The 24,775-nt window shown below is 46.0% G+C and overlaps 1 protein-coding gene across 2 annotated transcripts in view; it reads left to right on the top strand.

Moving 5' to 3' along the window:
• The window catches only part of LOC146811909 (structure-specific endonuclease subunit slx1-like), a 279,754-nt gene extending 255,179 nt beyond the window's left edge, over positions 1–24,575 (top strand). For both annotated transcript variants that reach the window (XM_085618865.1, XM_085618866.1), the window contains 3 exons: positions 4,107–4,234; positions 4,790–4,877; positions 23,352–24,575. In XM_085618865.1, coding sequence (XP_085474991.1) covers positions 4,107–4,234; positions 4,790–4,877; positions 23,352–23,381 — 246 coding nt within the window. In that variant the 3' untranslated portion in view covers positions 23,382–24,575. The remainder of the gene's footprint in view (positions 1–4,106; positions 4,235–4,789; positions 4,878–23,351) is intronic.
• The last annotated feature ends 200 nt before the right edge of the window (positions 24,576–24,775 follow it).

Raw genomic sequence — 24,775 nt, forward strand, 5'->3', positions numbered from 1 at the left:
CGGTGATTGCCGAGGAGGACCACCAGCACTCTTTTTGGGGGACCGGCACTTATTTTCCCTCATCAGACTAACAAGCGAGGGCAAACGCACAGTGAAGAAAGATAGAGGAAGAGAAAGATGGGAAAAACATCACAAAGAGAGAAAGCGGGGACCGGCAGGAGTGGGATAAAGAGCAGAGAGAGTCTGGTACTAGATGAAAGCGGATGAGGTGGATTCCAGACGACACAGCCTTGTATCCAGCACGCTGACATTTAACAGTGCCAACCATGGGCTTTTCATCAGAGCGTTTGGGCACGGGCATTCCCAATCACTGGGTATGAAATGATAATTGCGTTAAGTTTCCTCTGAGGGACAGTGTCTTGTGGTTTTGATTTTCAACAATTCTTAAAGAATTCTCAGAGAAGAGGATATATATTTTTTTATTTTGTTGGTTGTGGTATGTTTGCGGGGTATGATGAATTCATTGTAACTAGTAACACTGGTTGTTAGAATTAAATATAGGTCTGCTTCTTTTCTTCAGTCAAATGTCAGGATCCCTAGCACTCTCTAGTCAAAACTCTTAACGAGTAAATGCTTGAAACCAAAACCATGTTTCACTCTTAGTGACTTTCAATAATGGCGGCATTGAAACTCCTAAAGGCCTATTTAGCTATAATCACCTACACCTGCATTATGCAGTCTTCTGGCATTTTTATGCATTTACCGCACTTGCCACACAATTCACTGAGCGTGCCAAATAAAATGTGCACTATATTTACAGCTGTTGTTATTTACAAAGCAGGACTGTACATTCAAGATTAGCACCACAGAACGTTGTACAACTCCACGAAAAGAAATATTTAGAAGGTTGTGAGTTATTGCTCCAATTGGCAAAACTCTGGAACTCCTTGCCAAGCAAAATACAAAGTATACAGTAGCACCTAAAGTTTACATGAGGTGAAAACATGGTTGTTTCCGAGATGAGCCACTGACTACTAATCCTGGCAAACAGTCCGGAAATACATTCTACCACCAGCATATGCATGTAGCAAGGCTATCAACACCCTCAGCTGGCTACTGATGTCTGATGAGAACCAATGTGTACCACAAGTACTAGGCCTCCCTTACTGATGATTCCACCATCTCCCTCCAGATAGTCATGGTTTCATCCATACGTAGAACTAACCACTCGGTACCAATTGGACAAGTACGTAAAGTCTAAAAAGATCTGCTACCCATGGCTGGTCACCAAAGGACTCTAATATAGTCACATGTCAGTCATAACTAGATATATTCTAACCATTAGGTGACACCTTATAGTTGAGAACCACGAATAACAATCATACAAAGGATGTCTGTGACCTAGTCCATCCTGGCAGATGTTTTGCTCACCTCCCTTTTTATGCCACGGCTTCCTGCCACATCCATATATCATGGTGGGCGACCTTATGCTATACTTCTGCACAGGAATTTGCATCCAGAATAAGAAAATTATATTCATAATAATAGGACATGCAGAGACCAATCACAGCTGTCAGAACACTACAAATCTGTCTCCCGTGCCCCCTCCCCCATCACACCACTAACGGCAGCATCACAAAACAAGATAATAATATTTCTCTGGTCTTTCACGCGTGAGATGAAAACACTTCTCACATATACGTCAGTGCAAAGACCACACAACTCCAGCCACACAACCGGCACAGTGTAGTGTGCCGCGTCTATGGGTAAGCGCATCAGTGCTCCACATATGGGTAGTAAGCACTATATAAATGCTACACTAGTCCATTTTAAGCTGCACAGTTTGCATATTTCAACCAAAAATGTTGTGTTTCTAGCTCCAAAATATCAACAATTACCAAAACAACCACAACATATGATGCTGCAAAACGTCAGATCTTTAGCAGAGTTTGTCATCCTCATTCAGGTAACGATTGTTTTGTCTAGAAGTTAAACTGATAGTAATGAGAAGAACCCATTGCATATATAGTATTGTGTGTTCAAATGACAAAGTAGCAAAATAATACTGCCACAGTATGTGCTGCATAATTTGCCATTATTTCCACATAAGGTAATCAATCCTGCCGTATTATATTGTCCTCCGTTGCAGCCTAATTTCAGTGGCCTTCGATAAAATTGATGTGAGTTTGAAAGTGAAGCATACACAGGAACATGTTTCGAACACTAGATACCACTTGGTGAGGTGATTTGAGGTTCACTGATCCTTGTTTTGGGATGAAAAAGTTGGAGTTTATTAGAATGACGTATACGACAACTATGGGCCAGAGTGGCCATGGCCTTTGTTCTAGGGAAAGAAGAGGTGAGAACAGTGAACTTACTTTGGGAGGTTGAAGTAAGATCTTTACTTCGCTCTGGAGAGTATACTGGTCCAGGAAAAGTGATCAGGGGAGATTATCTTTGAGATCCAGAAAGCATCTTCAAAGGCAGATGATTGGGTTGGTTTCATTGTAAGGGTCTCACTTCAGTGGACGGAGTTTGAAGGATTGACCATTTCTCTGGAAAACTGAAACCACTCTCGTTCACCCCTAATTTCACTGCAGCAAATCCAAAAGGCTGGAATTGTTATGTGTCATTTTTTTTTTTTTTTTGTTTTTCTTTACTAAAGTTTTCTTTTTACCTATTTTGAAGCAGACCTGATCGAGAAGGACCTGTGTTGCCTTATTTCATCAGACACCTCTTGGCCATAGATGATTCTGATATTAACTGTGGTGGGCCAGGATGCTGCCTTTCTGGGACACTTGCGAATAGTTGGAGGTCTCTTTGAACCAGGGCTTGCTATCTAAATCAGAACACTGAAATGTGACCTGAGGTGGCCATTATGTTGGTGAAATCAGGATGCCCAGCGACCAGTTGTTATGTCGGACATGTCACAACTTACTGGAACGTGTAGACGGCAAAAAAAAGGCAGAAGTCGGGTTCTCCTCCATATCGGATTATCAGCCTAAGAGCAATCTTTTATTTACACAAATGAGTAAATTCTGTAAAAGAACAAACTGTTTTTTAGATATACAAGACAGGTACGGACTTGTTGAAAAGAAAGGTACCGCAGGTCTAACAAAGTGAGCATTACACACACAAAAGGACTTGAATGATGGATTCTGGGAGTTGTAGGAATCAATATTCTGAATTACGTGTAGACCTGGGTTAACGTTTGTGTTTAGTACCATAGCGCACAGGTGCAGTAAATCATTGTATGACTTATACTGGGGTGTGAATATAAAAGAGAATGCTTTTGTAGTATCAAGGTTTAACTTGTATCAGCAGCGTTTCTATATGCTGAAAGGAAAGAAGGAAGGATCAGTTTTACACAAAACGGGGTGACTATCAAACCAGGGTAAGCATCAACACAGTATATTGTATACATGCTTGTGATATAAATTGATATACAGCACAACATAAAGAGGGGGAGAATTGTGTGGTTACGTAACATGAAATTAATCCGTTCAGCAAGCTTTAAATAAATGTAAAACATTGTGTAAATGGCTCGAATCTGTGGATTAGGTTTGTAACTAATTAGACCTGTTCTGAAAAACGTAAATGAACGATTTGGTCATGAAAGCTAAACAATTTCATTTTTGTATATTATAGATGCCCCTGAAGAAGGGAATGAATTTCCCGAAATGCATTGGGTTATTATGATAAAGTCATGGTTTGTGGAACCCACTTGTGACTCTTGAGCTTCTGTGAAACATCAACGGATTAAGCATTGAGTAAAATGAATTGAATATAAGAGTTAGAGTAAAAGGTCAAAGGAAATATACGAAGAAAAAAGAAAAAAACATTGAGAGCAAAGTTAAGAAATATTTGAAATATTTGAAATTGATTCATTGGACCCAAAACTTATGGTGTTGCAGTGCAGCCCAATGGTATCTGACAGTAGATTCCAATTGTGGTGATACAACAGCTTACTTACCATTTCAATAAAGCATCTCCCTCTCAGAGAGGAATTTGAGGGGCAGGTATCTTTATCAGATTGGCATAGATGACCTAAAACAATCTAGTATATTTGATGTAGTAGGAAGACTGAGATGAGGTGGTTGCTGTCCGCTAGTCTCAGTGTGTATTCTGTTTTGCCTACATCACCATGTGTTATTTCCCCTCTGCAGGGTGATGATGATGCCCTGCAGTGCTTCCATCCCAGTTGTGCCATGCGGGCACATATCACATGCCTGGCTGAAGCATTCCTGAAGGATGAGCCCGACCACTTCATACCCGTGGAGGGGCAGTGCCCAGGGTAGGTAACCAAGAGGGATCTGCCAGGAGAACCACGAGTCAGCAGTGTGGGTGGACTAAAAGCAGTAAAATTGCCACATTCTTAGGAGGGGGCATGGAAAAATGACACCCTTGGCTGTAAAACTTGCACGAGCCCTACATTATAGTGAACATTCTGTAATATTCCTTTTCTTTCTGCTTTTTAACTCTGAAAGATTGATTTCACTTTAGGGGTAGCGCTGGTGTTTGAGGCCCTGGTATGTAAGATCAGTGGGTGTACCCTGAGGGACAGCACTGGTGCCTAGGAGGAGAGGATTTGTGTATTCTGACAGATAGCTCAACTGTCTGAGATCTGAGACTGTAATTACAATGTACTTACTCTCAGAGATAGAGGTGCTCTCTGGAGTCTGAGTTTGTGACATCTGAGTAATGTGACACTCCTGCTGTATGTGACCTGTGTCTGACAAATCAGTGTAACTGTGCAGTATTTCTGTGTCACCTGGTGATGAAATATCTATATAAGCTGATAAATATCCCTGCCTTTCATTATGATTTTTTTCTTGACATCTTTTTTCAGCTGTAAGAACAATGTTCTGTGGGGTGACCTGGTTCGCCACAAAAAGGGCTGCTACGGTGATCTGGAGGAAGTATCTGCACTGTCTCAGGTAAACAAATGGTCTAAGTGTACACTGTATTGTGCCTGTGTATTCCAAAATCGCTTCCAATTCTTAGTCTTGGCCATGTACTCCACTGAGCAGAACCCTTGACCATAGCTACGCGCAACCATTGGGAGAGAGGGGCGCAGCACATATAACTGACCACTTTGTTCTGTTTAAAACGCTGCTTTATTGAAACTGGTGTGCTTCACAAACGTTACCTGGCAGACTGCCTTATAAAACTAAAACCTAGCTATACATCAAATTGAACTAACCATTGTCCCCATTCCCACCTCTACGCCCCCCCCCACATGCCCACCCGGCAGCTATCCCATTGAACTGTAGTGCATTTTAAACTTTATATTTCCCCTAAAGCCTATGACTGCAAGTATGAATCCCTAAGCAACCAAACGTCCTAAAATGAACCTTGAACTACCTGCCTACCCTCTCCTTACACATGCTTCACCAACTGGCAATGCCAACTAAACTTATGACAAGTCCTGCAAAACTTCCCAGGCCCCCGCCACCTGGAAAAAGTAAGCATGCTCACTTTTCTGGCCCCCCCACCCATCCACAACCCCCCCCCCCACACACACTAACGTCCCCTTTATGCTGTGCACACTGTTTCATGAAGTTCAGAGTCCTGGACAGAACCTCCCTCAATTCCAACAAATATAAATCCATCCTGACGTGCGACAAATGAGCTCTGTCACCTTGGTAAAACTCCAGAGCCTCAAATGTAGTGTCCGGATGACAAATATATTCCCAAATCCAACCTCCCTGCAAAAATGGGCCATTTCCCCATTCACCTTCCTGCGAGCCCTGTCAATAGCGGTGGGCTTGATCGCCCCCCCCCTTCATGTCCTCCTTGGGATAAACTCAGTCCACAAGACAAAACAGCTGGCTCAATCCGCCTTAATTTGTAACCAGTCCTTTTTTATTGTCCTCATCACAACAATGCCCTTCTCCTTCACAAGATCATTTTCCCCTAAGTGAATAATCAACACATCCGGGCACCTACCTCCCTCTATCATACCGTTCAACTGCAACAAATCACTCCAACACATGCCTCCTTTTCCTTTCCAAGTAATTGGAAAAAAATGTTTATTAAAACCTGAAGTGATCCCCAAAACCCCTTTGATGAGATTGAAACTACGCCCACTTTACAAAAGAGTTGCCCACCACCCAGATGGCCACGTCCTCCACCATCATACCCGCCATTGAACTTATAAAGATATAAGCAGCAGTAAGGATTTCAAAAAGCCTGGCCTGCTGAATTTCCCTCTTCGCCCAGTACCCGCACATATCGCTTGTAGCAGTCAGAGGACCATCACCCCAAACGCATGATGTCTTTGCGCGCCCAGCCATGACTCCCTGATTCTGTCTCTGCACCAATGCTGAAGGAAGGAGTGCCACACTCAGCAGGGGGCAAGCCTAATCGCTCAAGCGCCTTTCGTAGCAAATTGAAAAGCCTTCGCCATTTTCCCCGACGTTTATTGAAAAACCATGCCAGAGTCAACTACTCAATATATCGTTCATCGCTCACCCCACCCCACCAGAGATTGCACTGGTGATCGTACTGTGTGCAACACTACGCTCCATTTTGGAACTGCTAAACCAAATCTCCCATTTATCCTCCCACTGTGAAACGTCTTCCCACAGTACTCCTCCCAAACCCCTGCCTCCCAGCATCTCTGAGACCCGGAGAGCGCCAAAGAACATCCATGACATAAGGGCTGAAAACAAGCAAGTATCCGACGCACCTCTGCACACCTGCAACAACTACTGCATAACACTGCAAAGTAAATTCCATGTTATTAGCCTCTTGGTCCTCTCCACACTCCCTGTTCTCACGCCCAGCATCCTATGCCCCAATTCACCCACCGATGGGGCAAAGCCCCTCAACAATTTCCCAATAAATGCGACTCCTGCTAGTTTTTCTGTAATTGCAGCTTATGACAGGCCCTTCTCTATTAAATCCAACATAAACTGAATCACATCTTAGACCCACATCCAGTCCTCCTCCCTGTGCCCGTGATGCTAAGAACTCCCTCAATGCGGGCTGTAAGAGTCGACTCTGCGAGGACCTACCCTACCACCAGTTGTACCATCTGCAAAATTTCAAGTAAGCATTTAAATTGAACTGCATGTACCAGGATGCAAAGGGGCGAACTGTGCTGGGAGGTAGCAGTGTGCTCCCATCTCCCTTCTGTTTCAAAAAGGCTCCCTTGAGCCACTGGGCTGACGAGCTCATGGGAGGCACCTGTGCGCCAGGGAGAGGTACAGAGACCTGAGAGGATTGTGGCAGCTTCCTCAGCAAACCCCAGAAGAATTTCGTTTTATCTCTACTGAAGAAGGATGAAATCCAGAAACACATGTGTCTAGAGATTAACAGCACTAACCTGCACCAACTTTGGTGAGACACTCTGCAAAATTTCAAGTAAGCATTTAAATTGAACTGCATGTACCAGGATGCAAAGGGGCGAACTGTGCTGGGAGGTAGCAGTGTGCTCCCATCTCCCTTCTGTTTCAAAAAGGCTCCCTTGAGCCACTGGGCTGACGAGCTCATGGGAGGCACCTGTGCGCCAGGGAGAGGTACAGAGACCTGAGAGGATTGTGGCAGCTTCCTCAGCAAACCCCAGAAGAATTTCGTTTTATCTCTACTGAAGAAGGATGAAATCCAGAAACACATGTGTCTAGAGATTAACAGCACTAACCTGCACCAACTTTGGTGAGACACTCTGCAAAATTTCAAGTAAGCATTTAAATTGAACTGCATGTACCAGGATGCAAAGGGGCGAACTGTGCTGGGAGGTAGCAGTGTGCTCCCATCTCCCTTCTGTTTCAAAAAGGCTCCCTTGAGCCACTGGGCTGACGAGCTCATGGGAGGCACCTGTGCGCCAGGGAGAGGTACAGAGACCTGAGAGGATTGTGGCAGCTTCCTCAGCAAACCCCAGAAGAATTTCGTTTTATCTCTACTGAAGAAGGATGAAATCCAGAAACACATGTGTCTAGAGATTAACAGCACTAACCTGCACCAACTTTGGTGAGACACTCTGCAAAATTTCAAGTAAGCATTTAAATTGAACTGCATGTACCAGGATGCAAAGGGGCGAACTGTGCTGGGAGGTAGCAGTGTGCTCCCATCTCCCTTCTGTTTCAAAAAGGCTCCCTTGAGCCACTGGGCTGACGAGCTCATGGGAGGCACCTGTGCGCCAGGGAGAGGTACAGAGACCTGAGAGGATTGTGGCAGCTTCCTCAGCAAACCCCAGAAGAATTTCGTTTTATCTCTACTGAAGAAGGATGAAATCCAGAAACACGTGTGTCTAGAGATTAACAGCACTAACCTGCACCAACTTTGGTGAGACACTCTGCAAAATTTCAAGTAAGCATTTAAATTGAACTGCATGTACCAGGATGCAAAGGGGCGAACTGTGCTGGGAGGTAGCAGTGTGCTCCCATCTCCCTTCTGTACCATCATGTGTTGCCTACCGACCACAACTTCTCTGGCATGGACATTTGGTCTCTGCTGGCGTCCTTGACCATCCCACAGAATCTTCCCCACTGTGAACGAGACAAAGCATCCGCAATGTCATTGTCCACACCTAGCACATGCTGCACCCTGAAAGAAATAGCATGCTGCAAGCAACCCATCACAAAACCTCAAAGCAATTTCAGAACCTATGTGTCCCTGGCTAACTGTCTATTTATCACCTGTACCACAGCCATGTTGTCCACTCTTAAGTACCCTCCTATCTGCCGATTCTGCTCCCCACAAGGTCACTGCTACCATGAAAGGAAACATTTCCAAGAAGGCAATGCTCCTGCCCCCTTTTTCCCACTGTTCTGACGGTGGCTCCACGCACCATCTGCCCTACCAATACAGCCCAAAACCCAGACCCCCGTTTCATCAGAGAATATCTGTACATCCCAACTCAAGTCACCATGCCGTGCCAACGGAATCCCATTGAAGGGCTGCAGGAAAAAAACACAACATTCGGAGATCCTCCTTGACCCTTGCTAAGAGCCTTACATAATGATGAGGTAATGAGAAACCTGAGACCGCTACCCTCAGCTTCCTGTAAAAGGTCCTGCCTGACCATACCACCATGCATGAAAAGTTTAGGTGACCCAGCAGCACCTGCACCTCCCTCACTTTCACTTTGTCCCTCGCCAGCATGCATGTTCACAACGTTAGCATATTCTCCTTTTTCTTCTGTGGCTTCCTTCCGACCGGAATCGATTTCAATGCCCAAAAATGACAACACTTTTGGTGGACCCCATGTTTTGTCCGGTGCGAACAGCACCCCCAGGTCACTCATGAGCTCTTGGAATCTTACCAGAAGAGCCTAACAGTCCTCTGAGCTGGTAGTGCATTACCAGCTGATGGCCCGTATGCCATGTAAACAGCCACTGCAAAAACGAGCTGAAGCATTCAAACAGGACACATGATGTGGAGCATCCCATGGGTAAGGCCTTATCCATGTACCAGCGTTCTTCAATTTGAATGCCCAAAAGCTGAAAGTCATCTGGATGCTCTGCATTCACCGGAAGCAGCTGAAAAGCTGACTTAATTTCACACTTTGCCATCAGTGCCCCCGGGCCAGCTATCCCTTCCAGTGACGTGGTCACATCCACAGAGGAATATGACACCAAGGCCACATTCTCTGCAGTTAAATCATTCACTGACCCACCCTCTGGTTAGGACAAGTGCTGAATCGAGCAAAGCCAGCCCCGTTCCTTCGTGGGCACCACCCCTATTGGTGAAACAATCTGCTCCTCTATCGGCCAATCATGAAAGGGGCCTGCCATCCTGCCGTCAGAAACCTCCTTTTCCAACTTTTCTTGCACAGCCATTTTGTGCTCTTTTGCTGACCGCAAATTATCAGCCCACCGCTGCACCTGAGGACTCTTGTAACCCAAATGAAAACTCCTTCGAAACCCATCCCATAGAATCCTTGCTTCCTCCAGCCAGTACTCCAACCTATCTAACTTAACCGCAGTACGAGCCTTTTGCACCAGATCCCTGTGTCCCCCTTACTCCTCGGTTGCCAGAAAACTGCTGGTGTGACCTCTGTCCGCCCCCATGCTTCTACCATTGACTTGTGCCCTGCCACTAACAGCAACTGCCAGCTCCAAAACAGTTTATTTATTTTTTTTAAAAGTTTTATATAGCGCTAACATGACCCTAGAGGGTAGCAGAGGGCTTTACAGACGAGTTGCAGAATACATAGTTGAGACAATTGTTGCTGAAAAGTACCGATATATACAAATAACAACAGGTACATAGTGACATAATAGAGGTAGGTAATAGGACCATAACATTGCCAAGTAACAAAAGTAAGAAGCTGTGCATGTCAAGGAAAGCAGAAGAACATGTGAGTAGAATAAAGCAGGAAGAGTCATTGTGACACTAGATGAGGGGGAGCATGCCGTTGGGCTCGGAGGACCCGCCAGATCTGGTCTGGTAAGACAAAAGGCAGAGGCAAAGCTTCTAACTCAGAGAAGTACTCATCAGTAAAGCTTTCACTTCCTTTTTGAAGGAAACTGTGAATGGAATCAATCTAGTTTCCGCAGGTAGGGAGTTCCAGATTCTTGGGGTAATACCTGAGAAAGATCGATTGTACGTTTTCATTTTTTGAATTTCTTAGGTTTGATCAACTAGGTACTGGAGCTCCTTGAGGAACGCGCACCGCCCAACAGTTCTAGCTTATTTGCAAAGTACAGAGGAATGTTGAAATGAAGATCTTTATGGGTCATACATGCAAGCTTTAGTTGAATCCTTGCCTCAAAAGGAAGCCAATTTAAAGATTTCAAATCCGAGGAAATGTGGTTGGTTTTCTTGGAGCCTGTGATGAGCCTAGCCACAGCATTCAGTGATGCCCTGTGCGGGGCTAGTCTGTACCTCGGTAGGCCGCAGAGGGTTGCACTGCCGTATTCCAGCCGTGAGATGACTAACGCTTGCACAGCAGATTTTAAGTCATGGGAGGAAGGAAGGGTTTTAATTTCCTTAGGATGCTTTTGGAAGTTCTCTCCTTTGGTGGATGTGTTGATGTGATCCTCCATGTTTACATTCTTATCCAGTACTATTCCCAAAGATCTCATAGATTCTGTGATGTGTGGGGTGCAGTTAAGAGCGGAGAGATTTTTCAGATATTTCTCCACGATAGGAGTTTGCTAGGGTGGTTAGATAAGGAGGAATTCCGTTTTGAGAGCTTTCAGTTTGAGATGGTTGACGGTTAACCAGTTTTGGGTTTTGTGCAGGGTTCCGTCGAGTGTCTTGATATCGTCAGGAGAAGAGATTTTCATGTACAACTGGGTGTCGTCCGCATACATGTGATATTGGATGTTAGATGCTTTGAAGATTTCAGTAAGAGGTTCAGTGAATAGGTTGAAAAGTGTGGGAGAGAGAGAGGACCCCCCCAGAGTGCAAGGACTGGAATTGGATAGGGTTTGATTGGTTTTGACTCTCTGAGTTCTGTTATTGAGAAAAGAGGCAAACCATTTAAGTATCAAGCCTGAGAGCCCCATCCTATGTTCCAGAAGGCTCAGGAGATCGTCATGTTTGACAGTGTCAAAAGCTGATGAGAAGTCAAGTAGGATTAATAGGCAGGATTCGTTCTGGTCAAACATTGTAAGAGCGTCATCGACTATATGGGTGATGGCTGTTTCGGTGCTGTGGCTGTGTCGGAAGCCCGGTTGGAATTGATCAAGAAGTTTGAATTCCTCAATGTGGCTACACAGTTGTTCATGAACACATTTCTCAAGGAGTCTTGTGAGTAGGGACGTTTGTGATTGGTCGGAAGTTATTCAAATTTTCTGGGTCAGGCGTAGGTTTTTAAGAATTGGCAAAACCAGACTGGACAGCAAGCAGTCAGGGATCTCACCTTGAAGAAGGGAGGCATTAATAATCTTGGTCCAGAGTGGGACTAGTGACCTTATTTATTTAACGAAATTGGAAGGAAGGGAATCATTGAAGTGATTTGAAGGTTTCAGGGTGGAAAAAATTTTGAAAATGGATGTGCCATTGAAGGATGAGAATTGACTCCAGAAGGCATTGTTTTTAGGGGAGACACCTGGAACAGTAAGAGGCTGTGAGGGTAAGGAGGAGTCTGGTGAGAGTGATAGATCGATCAGGGTAGACCTTAGTTCAGATTCAATCTTGCTAGACTTTTCAAGGAAAAAGGCGGCAAAGTCCTCGCAGTTTGGTTGTGGACTGGATGTGAGTGGTGATGGGTTGGGAGTGCTATTGGATTGTAGTTTAATCAGATCAAACAGCATTTTGAGGCGATTTTTGGCTTTGTCCAGTTGGCTTCTGAAGAAAGTCGCTTTCGCCGTTCTGATGTGTGTGTTGTACATAATCCTTCTCAATCTCAAAATCTTAAGGAGTTCAATAGATGGAGAGGATCTCCAAGAGTGTTCTGCTAGTCTCAGGTTGCGTCTGTCTGAGTTTAACTGTATGAGGGGATGCCGCCCTGCATACTTGGAACAATCGTGGCAAAACTTACAGTATTCCTGAGTGCACATCCCCTTATTAAAGTCCCAGCAGGTGCCCTATACCCCTGTCTGGAACTTTGCTGCAAAACCCACCCCTCCTCGGGTGGGGCGACTCTGAAATGGGTGGTACACTATTTGCAAACCGTTTGTCATAAAAATGGTCTTACCACACAAAACAGGAGGTAGGGTGGAAGAACGGCCTCAATCAAATAGCAATTGCTGAATGTTTAAAGAATGCACACATGTTTTTTGAAAACTGCCCTCACCCACAACAAGTTGTGGCATGCTTCATCATCGGGCTGCTACTAACGCCTCTGCGCAAACCAACGCTAGAGGCGGAGCAATAGGGAGGGGTAGACAGTACAACAATGATACAGACAAACAAAAAAAGGCAGGATCCTTTAGTGCAGAAAAGATGAGTCTTAAAACTGAACCAGGGATATCTCTATAATAATTTTATTCCTGGATTCCCCTGTCAGATTAAAATGGTATATATATGTGAAAAGACTATATACCAAATGGATGGTGGTGGAGTGAGTTAGTTAAGTGCTCACCACCCCTCAATTCTGCATAGCAGTCGACATGTTTCTGCCGGTACAAAGTTAAATCTCCGGCATTCCTCAGGACAAGTTAGATCCCCATGCCCTTTTGCCAGACCCCTGGTATTACCCACTGTTGTGGGTTATACTACACCTGTCAGTCTGGAGTTCCTCTTATAACTTACTCTTTCAAAGATTAGAAACTGAAAGAAAAAATGCGAAAATGACTTCCACATAAAGCAAAAAACAAAATCTTAATCACGTGTGCTCTCAAACAAACAACAGAAATTGCCGCCCACCCATTTGGTGTAGCCAAAATTATAGTCTATGTGGTGCTCAATCCACCATCATAGTTCAACGGGCAAACAGTGGCCCTCCCAGTGGTATATTCAAAGCACACTCTTTTTTTGTGCTTAATACCCATTCAAATAAAATTCCATATATATTTTTGTGCATCACACACAAGGAGTAACGTGCCGAAACACATGCGAAAGACACATTTCAACATCCCCACATGTATTCCGAGGGTATTCAGGTGTTACTACCCTCATCTTAGTAAAAAGGTCTTCAATACACTCGTATAGGATCATGCGATATCCAGATTCACTCATTGCTCACCAGAATTTATTAAGCAATTTGTTTAAAAAGGCACTGGAGTAGAGAGCGACCCTCTGTAGTCACACACTGCGGGAGGGAAAACACAGAGTGTATTCAATTCCTAGGTTCGTAATTCATACCGGCTGACATACACCTCCACATAATGTTTCACTCGTGTTTAAACAATCCGTCAGTGTATATGCCAAACCTCATATCTTGTTCGTTATTAAAAATATACAACGCTACCCTATTTCACGTCCCCTTAGGACCCTGATGACTCTTATGTGTCCGGATAAACGTATATATCCCCCCCACATATAGTAAAGGAGCAGGACTTTGCTCTCCATAATGAGGCTTCTCTGTTATTACCGCATACTCGAGTGCCAAAGTTTTATCCTCGAGTGACTATGGCATGGATGTAATTCGCCCCCCTCAATTTCTGGCCAAATCCCCCCTTACTTTATCAAGAGTGGTGCGCAGCCTCCGGATTCCGTCTCTCCTGGTGCCGAGTAGATATTCTGGACACCGTGTCCTCCGTATTTACACTTCCGCTACCATGTCACGTGATGCGTGCGAGTGACGATGCACGTAATGCGTGACCTAGCGGCAAGGCACGTAATCACCTCTTGGACTATACCGCTAACCTGCCTGGTACAACCCAATATAGCGGACAAAGTCTTTGTATACATCGACCTGTTATCACGGAGTATTCGCAAAAGAGAAGAAAGCCTCGCCTTCGGGAATAAGCTCATATATCATCCAACCTAGCAATGCACGTGTCACCTTAGAGATTAGAACACTATCCTTCCTGGTGCAACCAAGTGTAATTAGAAGGTGCCTTTGTGTACATATACCTATTGTCACGGGATATTAACATAGACAGCAGCCTCACCTCCAGGAGTGAGCTCATTAATCAAGTTGTTTATTCCAGGGACAATCTTGCAAAGGCTCATTCTCACACAATATTTGATAGAATATTTTTAATAATATTGGTGCTTCTATTGAGACAAAGGCCCATCACCTACTATTCCAATTCATTATCACGGCATGTTCTATACTAAACTAAACAATACCCAACAGGTTCACCAGATCTTCCCCTCACACCAACACAACAAAGGGTACTGAATAAGGGTCTGGGTTTTGTCCCCACGAACATTATGGACAGTTTCAAGGTACGCCAGGAACTTTCCGATTTTTTTCGTTCTGTGAGACTTAATGTCTTCTTTACAGATCAGGAGGATAGATCAGAGAAAAGAGGGGACACGAACTTTCGCCCTAAGTCAACTTTCACACCTATGAACTCGGTATTACCGAATGAAGTTATCACTTTTGAGAGGGCGGTTGTATTTGACATAAACAAATTGGGTGACAACCATAAACAACCTTTCAGGAATATCATGAGAGAAGAAAGGGAAGCCCTAGATGACCTAAAGAAAAATTGATTGATTGATTGATGTACTTATAGAGCGCAGCTATCACCCTACGGGCATCTTGGCGCTTGCATTGGGAACCCGTCCTGGTTTTTCCCTGTAAGATAACCCGTACTGGGCATCCCCAAGGTGAAAGCCAGGCATCCCGCCGCAGGGGGCCGTTGTGGAGATTAAGCAGGCTTGTTGCCCAGAGCTGCATAGTGTGAACTCATGCTTAGAGTGGGCACCGAAGCGAGAATTATCGAGCCCGTGGACAATTGGGCTCTGGACCCTGCCGCGTTGGGAATCAAAATCAACATATAACTATAAAACCCGCCGATAAGGGGGGAGCAATAGTGATTCAACTAAAAGAGGTATACGAAAATGAATGTAGGAGATTATTGGGAGACGAGAGGAATTACAAAATTCTTCTGAGTGATCCTACTCCAGGACTAAAAAGAGAGATCGGAATGATGGTAGAGGAAGCCCTAAACAATGACTGGATAACAGAACACGAGGCAGGCTTTTTAACAAAGAAAGACCCTGTGATACCAGCATTTTATACCCTACCAAAAGTACACAAACGAACTAGACCTCCACCAGGAAGACCAATTGTGGCAGGAATAAACTCCATATTGGAGCCCTTGTCACAATTTTGTGATTTTTACTTCAAACCCTTGGTGCAGAGTAGACGGGCATACCTCAAAGACACAACGGAAGTACTCAATCTTTTAACGGATATGGCCTTTAACCCAGACGATGAGTTTTTGGTGGGATTGGACATTGAGTCCCTTTATACCAATATTCCGCAGCAAGAAACCTTGAGTATGATTGAGGAACTTCTATTTGATCTGGATTGGCAGTATCAGACCCCTAGACCATTTATTTTACATCTGGCTGAATTAGCTTTAACTCGAAACTTTTTTGAGTTTAATGGAGTACTTTATTTGCAAACCCATGGTACTTCAATGGGTAGTGCCTTTGCACCCAGTCTAGCGGGTCTCTATGTGGCAACCTTTGAACAAAAATACATCTTTAACGCAGAAAATCCATGGACTAATAACATACGGGTCTGGAAACGATTTATAGATGACGTCCTCCTCATTTGGAGGGGTGACGAGACATCTTTAAAGGAATTCATGCAATAGTTAAATGCACAAAACCAGTTTTTACATTTCACCAAGACTATCACCAAGGAGAGTCTTCCTTTTTTGGATCTGGTCATTTCCCCTTTGGAAGGCAAATTGTCTACGAAAGTCCATCATAAGATCACGGATAAGAACGGACTTTTGCATTTTGGGAGTTTTCATCCCAGAGCCCTACGGGAAAACCTTCCGGTAGGTCAGTTCCTGCGACTTCGCAGGAACTGTTCTGGACCAAATGAATTTAAGACAGAGGCAGCACGTCTAGCAGGTAAATTGGATGAGAGAGGATATCCAAAACAGATTATCAGTCGAGCTCGTAAACGAGAGACACTGCTAACTAAAGTAGAAAAACCAACTAGTGATAAGATAGTTTGTGTGACGACTTTTAATACCTCTTCCACGGCTATCAAACGTATCGTCCTGAAACACTGGGGGATATTAAACTCCAGTGGCCTCAAACTTGAGAAACCCCTTTTTGCCTTTAGGAGGGGCCAAAATCTTAAGGATAAATTAGTACATTCTCGCCCACAAAACAGTGTCCGGGGGGCTCCCCGGGAAGGTGGGTTTTCTACCACCGGTCACGGGTCATACACAATGTGGGTCTTGTGATGTCTGCCCCCTGACCAGAAATACTAAAGAGGTGGATGTGGGCTTAAAATACCCTTGTCAACAGCGAGTACATACCAACTGTAATTCATCCAACGTTATTTACATGATCAGGTGCCCGTGTAATCTTATTTACATTGGGATGACCTGTAGAAAGGTCAAGGTGAGAATCATGGAGCATAGGAGCAACATCAGGTGCTCCAGGACCAACACACGTCTCACTCTGTATTATGCGGAGAAGGGGCATACAACACAGGACATATCTTGGACTGTATTGGATAAACCCACTATCAGACCTTCGGTAAGGGATCCCTCACAATTCCTCTTCTTACGGGAGCAGAAGTGGATATATCGTACTAAGAGTCATGAAACGGGACTTAATGATGATATACCGTGGTCTGCCCTAGGGAGAAAATAAACCAGTATTGGGGGTAAAATGCATCTGGTGAACCTGTTGGGTATTGTTTAGTTTAGAATAGAACATGCCGGTGATAATGAATTGGAATAGTAGGTGATGGGCCTTTGTCTCAATAGAAGCACCAATATTATTAAAAATATTCTATCAAATATTGTGTGAGAATGAGCCTTTGCAAGATTGTCCCTGGAATAAACAACTTGATTAATGAGCTCACTCCTGGAGGTGAGGCTGCTGTCTATGTTAATATCCCGTGACAATAGGTATATGTACACAAAGGCACCTTCTAATTACACTTGGTTGCACTAGGAAGGATAGCGTTCTAATCTCTAAGGTGATACGTGCATTGCTAGGTTGGATGATTTATGAGCTTATTCCCGAAGGCGAGGCTTTCTTCTCTTGTGCGAATACTCCGTGATAACAGGTCGATGTATACAAAGACTTTTTCCGGTATATTGGGTTGTACCAGGCAGGTTAGCGGTATAGTCCAAGAGGTGATTATGTGCCTTGCTGCTAGGTCACGCATTACGTGCATCGTCACTCGCCCGCATCACGTGACTTGGTAGCGGAAGTGTAAATACGGAGGACACGGTGTCCAGAATATCTACTCGGCACCAGGAGAGACGGAATCCGGAGGCAGCGCACCACTCTTGATGAAGTAAGGGGGGATTTGGCCAGAAATTGAGGGGGGCGAATTACATCCATTCCATAGTCACTCGAGGATACAACTTTGGCACTCGAGTATGCGGTAATAACAGAGAAGCCTCATTATGGAGAGCAAAGTCCTGCTCCTTTACTATATGTGGGGGGGATATATACGTTTATCCGGACACATAAGAGTCATCAGGGTCCTAAGGGGACGTGAAATAGGGTAGCGTTGTATATTTTTAATAACTAACAAGATATGAGGTTTGGCATATACACGATACTGACGGATTGTTTAAACACGAGTGAAACATTATGTGGAGGTGTATGTCAGCCGGTATGAATTACGGACCTAGGAATTGAATACACTCTGTGTTTTCCCTCCCGCAGTGTGTGACTACAGAGGGTCGCTCTCTACTCCAGTGCCTTTTTAAGCAAATTGCTTAATAAACTCTGGTAAGCAATGAGTGAATCTGGATATCGCATGATCCTATACGAATGTATTGAAGACCTTTTTACTAAGATGAGGGTAGTAACACCTGAATACCCTCGGAATACATGTGGGGATGTTGAAATGTGTCTTTCGCATGTGTTTCGGCACGTTACTCCTTGTGTGTGATGCACAAAAATATATATGGAATTTTATTTGAATGGGTATTAAGCACAAAAAAAGAGTGTGCTTTGAATATACCACTGGGAGGGCCACTGTTTTGCCGTTGAACTATGATGGTGGATTGAGCACCACATAGACTATAATTTTGGCTACACCAAATGGGTGGGCGGCAATTTCTGTTGTTTGTTTGAGAGCACACGTGATTAAGATTTTGTTTTTTGCTTTATGTGGAAGTCATTTTCGCATTTTTTCTTTCAGTTTCTAATCTTTGAAAGAGTAAGTTATAAGAGGAACTCCAGACTGACAGGTGGAGTATAACCCACAACAGTGGGTAATAACAGGGGTTTGGCAAAAGGGCATGGGGATCTAACTTGTCCTGAGGAATGCTGGAGATTTAACTTTGTACCGGCAGAAACATGTCGACTGCTATGCAGAATGGAGGGGTGGTGAGCACTTAACTAACTCACTCCACCACCATCCATTTGGTATATAGTCTTTTCACATATATATACCATTTTAATCTGACAGTGGAATCCAGGAATAAAATTATTATAGAGATATCCCTGGTTCAGTTTTAAGACTCATCTTTTCTGCACTAAAGGATCCTGCCTTTTTTTGTTTGTCTGTATCATTGTTGTACCCCTCCCTATTGCTCCGCCTCTAGCGTTGGTTTGCGCAGAGGCGTTAGTAGCAGCCCGATGATGAAGCATGCCACAACTTGTTGTGGGTGAGGGCAGTTTTCAAAAAACATGTGTGCTTTCTTTAAACATTCAGCAATTGCTATTTGATTGAGGCCGTTCTTCCACCCTACCTCCTGTTTTGTGTGGTTTACTTAATTCTTGAGGAGGATGAGGTAGGGTTTGTACCTTCTCCCCCTTTTCTTTATTGTGAGTAATATAAAAATGGTCTTGCCAGCTTCGCAGCCCACATGGTGTGCTGCCAAAGGTCCAAATCCAATTCCCTCCACTTCGCCTCAGGTTCCCAAGCCAAGCATGCCCGAAATTCCTCATCGTACTGGGCCCATGCATAACTTCCCCCTGTAATTTGGGCCTTCTGGATTGGGTGTATTTACTTAAACATGGCCTCGCACACTCTGGATACTTTTCACAGTAAACTCTGGCGTAAATGAAAAATGCCACAGTCCAAGTCTCAATCGTCAGGGGTGCTTTTGCCAGCTCATATTCCTCTTCCTTCTAACCCTCTTTAGATCACACCTCACTATGCAAAATGTACTCCCCCTTACAAATTCGTTCCTTGGTGCCCAGCATGAGATGGACCCCCAAAGGCCTTGTGAACTCAATATAGAGTTACCTCTTTATCTTGAGACCTTTGCTCTCCAGCCCTTCCTTTTTCTCTCCCTTGTCTTCAGACCCTCCCCCATTGCCTACCCCCTTCCCCTCTGCTGCACTTTGCTCTTTTGTGCCATTCCCCTTTTCCTCCGTGCCCACATCTACATCAGTTACATACCTCCCCTTACGCAACCGCTCCTGTGTCCCTCCTGGATCCCCCTGCGTCCATACCTGTGGATACCATAACTGGACCCATTGCCATGGACCGAGCCTTACCTGGCTCCATGGACAGTGCCCGTGTTGCTGCTTGCTGCCTTTCATGGGGTCTCTGCACCACCGACTCCCTACTTGGCTGCTTCATACTTGGCTGTAACACACCAGACAGGACATTAGTTGAACCCCCCCTTTCACTCCTTGTTTCCTCACCTTGCCTTCCTCAAAGCTCTCATCCTCATAGTCCAACACTGTGACCCCAAGCTGGTCCACCTCACTGCCCACGCTGGAACCCGCACCCATCTCTTGACTGTCTACTTGTACATATCTTGGAGTGGTAGGGTGACGTTCGGCATCCTGGGAGGCCAACATAGCTCCTGGATGCTGCTCCACTGACGTTAATCGCCTGTCTGCCACACTACGTGTGCCGTAGGCCATCCATGACCTTTCAGCCAGTGGGGTGGACGAGGCTGTTCCAGACCTTCTTTTGTCTTGCATGAAGGAGCCCCTCAACTACGTCAGGTGAACCGCGCAGGGTCCAACCATCTCTTCCCTTTGGCACTGACGTGCCTCTCACAGCGCTGAGTCTGGAAACCTGTGCCACTCCTTTACCTCAAACAAAGATGGCAGGACTTGCGTGCTGGGGCTGTCACTGGAGCACTGCTGCCCCCTCCGGACCCCCTGTCGCTGCTAAGTCATCATCTCTCACCTCCCAATCCACCTCGAGCCCCTCTGCTGCATGTCTGCCCTAAAACTCCTCTCCTGGAATGTTGTCATCCCTGGCCTCCTCTTCCTCGCTCCACCCGGACATGGTGCATACTAGCAGAGACGTGGGGCCCTTGACTGTCCATGCTCCTTCTGTTCCCACGCTGTACCGACTATGCTGCACAATCCCCACACCCGCCCCAAGACTGACCCCACCACCCCTTCCCTCCTCCCCCTGTGGGCCTCCCACAGCCCTGCATGACTGGAGCCCCTAAGGGGCCCTCTGCCGCCACCCCCTTTTTCCCTAATATTCATCCGACTGTAGGACCATATCCCTACGCCCCTCCCCCAACTCATCCCACAATAGCCCCTCTGTCAGTGCCCTCACTACTTGTCCTTTTCCTTATTGCCCCTGTGTTGGCCGCGCTATCCACCGAACTCCTGTGGCCCAAAACCCTATCCTGCACTTCTCCACCATGCTTATGACTCATGTGGCCCAAACTCCCCTCTGCTAACGCACCAGTCTGAGTCCTTGAGCTAGCCCTGCCCACCTGAGGACTCATCTGGTCCAAATCCATTGTATGCCAGCTTGTGCCACATTTAAAGCAGGGGTTGGGTACCCATATGCTGCCCTTCGAATTTCCAATTCCCCGGTGCTCACCCAGCTACTGTGTCACTTGAAAGGACCTCCACCCCCCCCCCATCCCCCCCCTCAGCCTTGCTACGTCCTCCCTGGGCCCCTCCCAGCAACCGCGAGCGGCTCTGCAGACGCCGCTCGCTTTTCCCCCTGACAGGCCATAAAATTCAAGGATGGCCTTGTGTGCGACTCCGATCACACCGCCCGCTCTCCCAAATACTGCTTGCCTGCAGCTCGGTACATGCACAAACCTTGTGGTGGGTCCACGGTACATGCTTCCTGTGCCCGCAGGTAGCTGCACTAGCCACCACGACCGCGGTGGCACCCAAGCCCCTTTGCCTACTCACAAGTCTCCCCCACCCACCAACGAAACCTGGGGCCGCTGGGATACGCTCGGGCATGGCAGCCAGGCCCACCGGAGTCACAGAAACTTCTCGTCGTCCCGCACCATGAGGAGTCGCTCTTCTGGACACAGAGCAGCCCCTGCCACTTACCCTCACATTCAACGTTGCTGTTGCCCCCACCCTCCACTTGTGCCGCGGCGAGCAGGCCTCTACCACAGCAGCAACCCACGCCAAAGCCTGATGGGCTGGGCAGGCCGGACATTGCTGCCTCCCCTCCTATGATAGGGTCAAGGCTCCTGGCCTCCTTGAGGAGCCTCATCGCCTCTGCAACCCTTTTATTGATAAAGACTACCACAGCCTAACTGTCACAAGCTTTGAAAAGCGCTTAAACTCTCTCCCAGTCACCAGCCACCAGGTCGGCTGACAGTGGCGGCTGGTATTTACTTGCAGTGTGGGGGCGGGTCACGGGGGAGGGGGGAGAGGGGAAATGGAGTGAAAATAAAATGAAATACACTTACCTGTCTGCCTCTGCCTCCTCCTGCTCCCAGTCCTCTTCGCCCGCAGGGCAGGAAGCAGAAAGCACCCGGCTCCCAGCCTCCCAGAGCCAATCAGATTGGTCTGAGCGCCATGGATCGGTGCTCAGACAGAGAAGGGGAGGCTGAGCATTTTCTCCATGCAGGCTGTAATGCAGCCTGCATGGAGAACACACATAGTGTGCATGATGGTCTGACTGGCCGTAGAGGGCCGGCCAAAGCATCATGCACACTAGGAGTGGGCAAACCACTCCTCCCCTGCCATGCTCTGTGAGCAGAGCAGCCCCTGCCCACCCTGGCTGAGCAAGGACGTAAAAATAAAATGATGATAACATTGAGTTATTATCATATTATTGTTGCCTTTTTGACCTTCTCAGTGGGGCGACCCTCCGCCACTGTCAGCTGAACATAAAATGTTAGCAAGGAGCCCAATTTAACCCCTTATATAACTTTGCCTATATTGGGCTACGTTTGTAGCCCAAATCAAAATGGCAGTTCTTGGACTGCGCCACCCTCCCAATCTACCAGGGGGCAGACCTCCCTGTGGTCGGCTGCCCCAAATCCCCCATCTCTACAAAATAGGATGAAATCCAAGTGCTAAAATGTTGAGTTTTATTTCAGCTTTTAACCCTGGCAGTTAACTTGCTTTTAAGTGGCCCTGATTTGGGGAGTTCGGGGAGTTATTATGATGTCGGAGAATGTAAGCAGCGCGCACAGAAAACAAAGTTTATCTAGGTGGGGAAGCTGTGGTTGGATCCCTAGTCTACTGGGTACAGAGTTGATAGTCTTGCCTTCATAGCAGGGAGAAAGGGGCATGGTGGTCGGATTGTTTGATGCTGGGGAAAGTAATTAGCAGCCCTCTCTAAGTTGAGTCCTGTAAGATAAAGCCAGACTCAGGTAAAATCGAAGCCTGGCAATCTGTTGAAGGGTGATATTTCGTAAAATTCAGTAAAAGCTCGCCCGCTGGAGGGACCGTGTACATCTACTGTAGAAGGTCACATTTGAAGCGTCTCCGCCTCCACATATATGCATTGCTAGAGGGAATGCAGAGACTTGGCACTTCTTTACATCTCCACCAGGTCACACTCACACATGTTGGGGTTTCAGTACGGACTCCTAACTCACCCACTGACACCAGGAGGGATCTCGGCCAAAGTGGGAAATAAAATGACAGAAAGGGACTTGAACCCTTTTAAATGTACCTAGTGCCCCGAGTTGTACTGCCACGAATGCTCTGCGCAGTGTCTCCTTTTTCTTTTCAAACAGCACACTGACCTCAGCTTGCTCTCTTTTCAGAGTCACTGGGCCGACGAGCTTCAGACCTAAGAATCAACAAGCTTCCCTGCCGGCGGATTCGTTGTCACTGCGGGCATAGAAGCATGCGCTGAAGCCCCCTGCATCTCTTTGCCCCTCAAAGCCCTCTATCGAAGACCGATGACTGCTAGCAGACACTGACTGATCACGTGGACGCGCGGCGCGCACACCCCACAAATGATGAGAAATCTTTGAGGATGCGGTGAGAGTTTAAAACCGAGGCGAGGAGGCCCTGCGCCTGCAGTTTAACTGGACTTTGGACTACATATCGTCTCCCCGGCTCCCTGCGCAAGTGCTCTTAAATTGTAATTGACAAAAACATTCATGGCGATTATGAGCTTCCGCCGCTCCCAGGCTTTGAGTCCGTACAAGCACAGGTGCACCTTGGCGAGAACACATCCTAACCAATCATGTAGATGAAGCTGTCGGGCCCACGGGCGATGGTGTTTTAGCCCCGCCCGACGGCTCGCGCAGATGCCACAGTTCTGTGCCACCCTTCACTGACTGCTCTCCTTTTGGGATACCGTATAATTGCAAAGACAGACACTATACAATTGCAGTGAATGAAAAACACAGAAAACTTATATTTATTGGTCACATCACATTTTGTCCACCAGCCAGTCCGCTCAAAATGTCCACAATCACAGATGCGCTTATTGCGCAGAAGTCGATACTCTTTCATGGGGATTCCCCGTTTTTATACTCCTTCTAACTTTGAGTTTGAATGTCATTAGGCCCACCAATGACCATAATCACTTTCAGAGTACGTCAACTGTGTTACGCTGATGAAACGGTGTAACGAGTCACTCACTATTGCTGATAATTAATAATTGTCTCTTGTTGGTGAGTCTTTGACCAGCGTGTGTCTCATTGCTGAACAGGCTTTGTTTGTCGCTCGTGTTTACGGTGATGCTGCTGCCTTGCTATGTGCCTTGAATCTCGGTGAAAGGTGTCGATAAATAGCCGATTTTGTGACATTTCCCTCATGCACACCTTGACATTCTATGTTGTGGGACTGGTGGTTAGAAATGTATTTCACCTGACACGTTCGGGTGCCCCAGGGCCAGCGTGGTAACTGAGACTCCATGAATTTTTAACCTGTGTTATTGTGTTTTTAAGTGTACGACGGCTTCATGCAACTTTTGCACGTGAGCACTGGGCTTTTTAAGAGATTAGATACAAATAAATGAAATGCTTTTCCTCTGACTAATGGATTACTGTGTTTTGTGGCTATACGTTGACATATGTATTTTTTTTTTTTACTGAAATCCAGATTATGGCAGGGGACCCTTAGTCACCGCACCTATCCTGTGTTCCTTAACAATTACCCAAAAGGAATTTATGAGCCTATGTGTGCACACAATATCCACACCCTAAAGCAAGGACGTTTCAAATTTAAATAAAAT

This window comes from Triturus cristatus, chromosome 7 (genome assembly GCF_964204655.1).
Source record: "Triturus cristatus chromosome 7, aTriCri1.1, whole genome shotgun sequence".
Taxonomy (NCBI): Eukaryota; Metazoa; Chordata; class Amphibia; order Caudata; family Salamandridae; genus Triturus; species Triturus cristatus.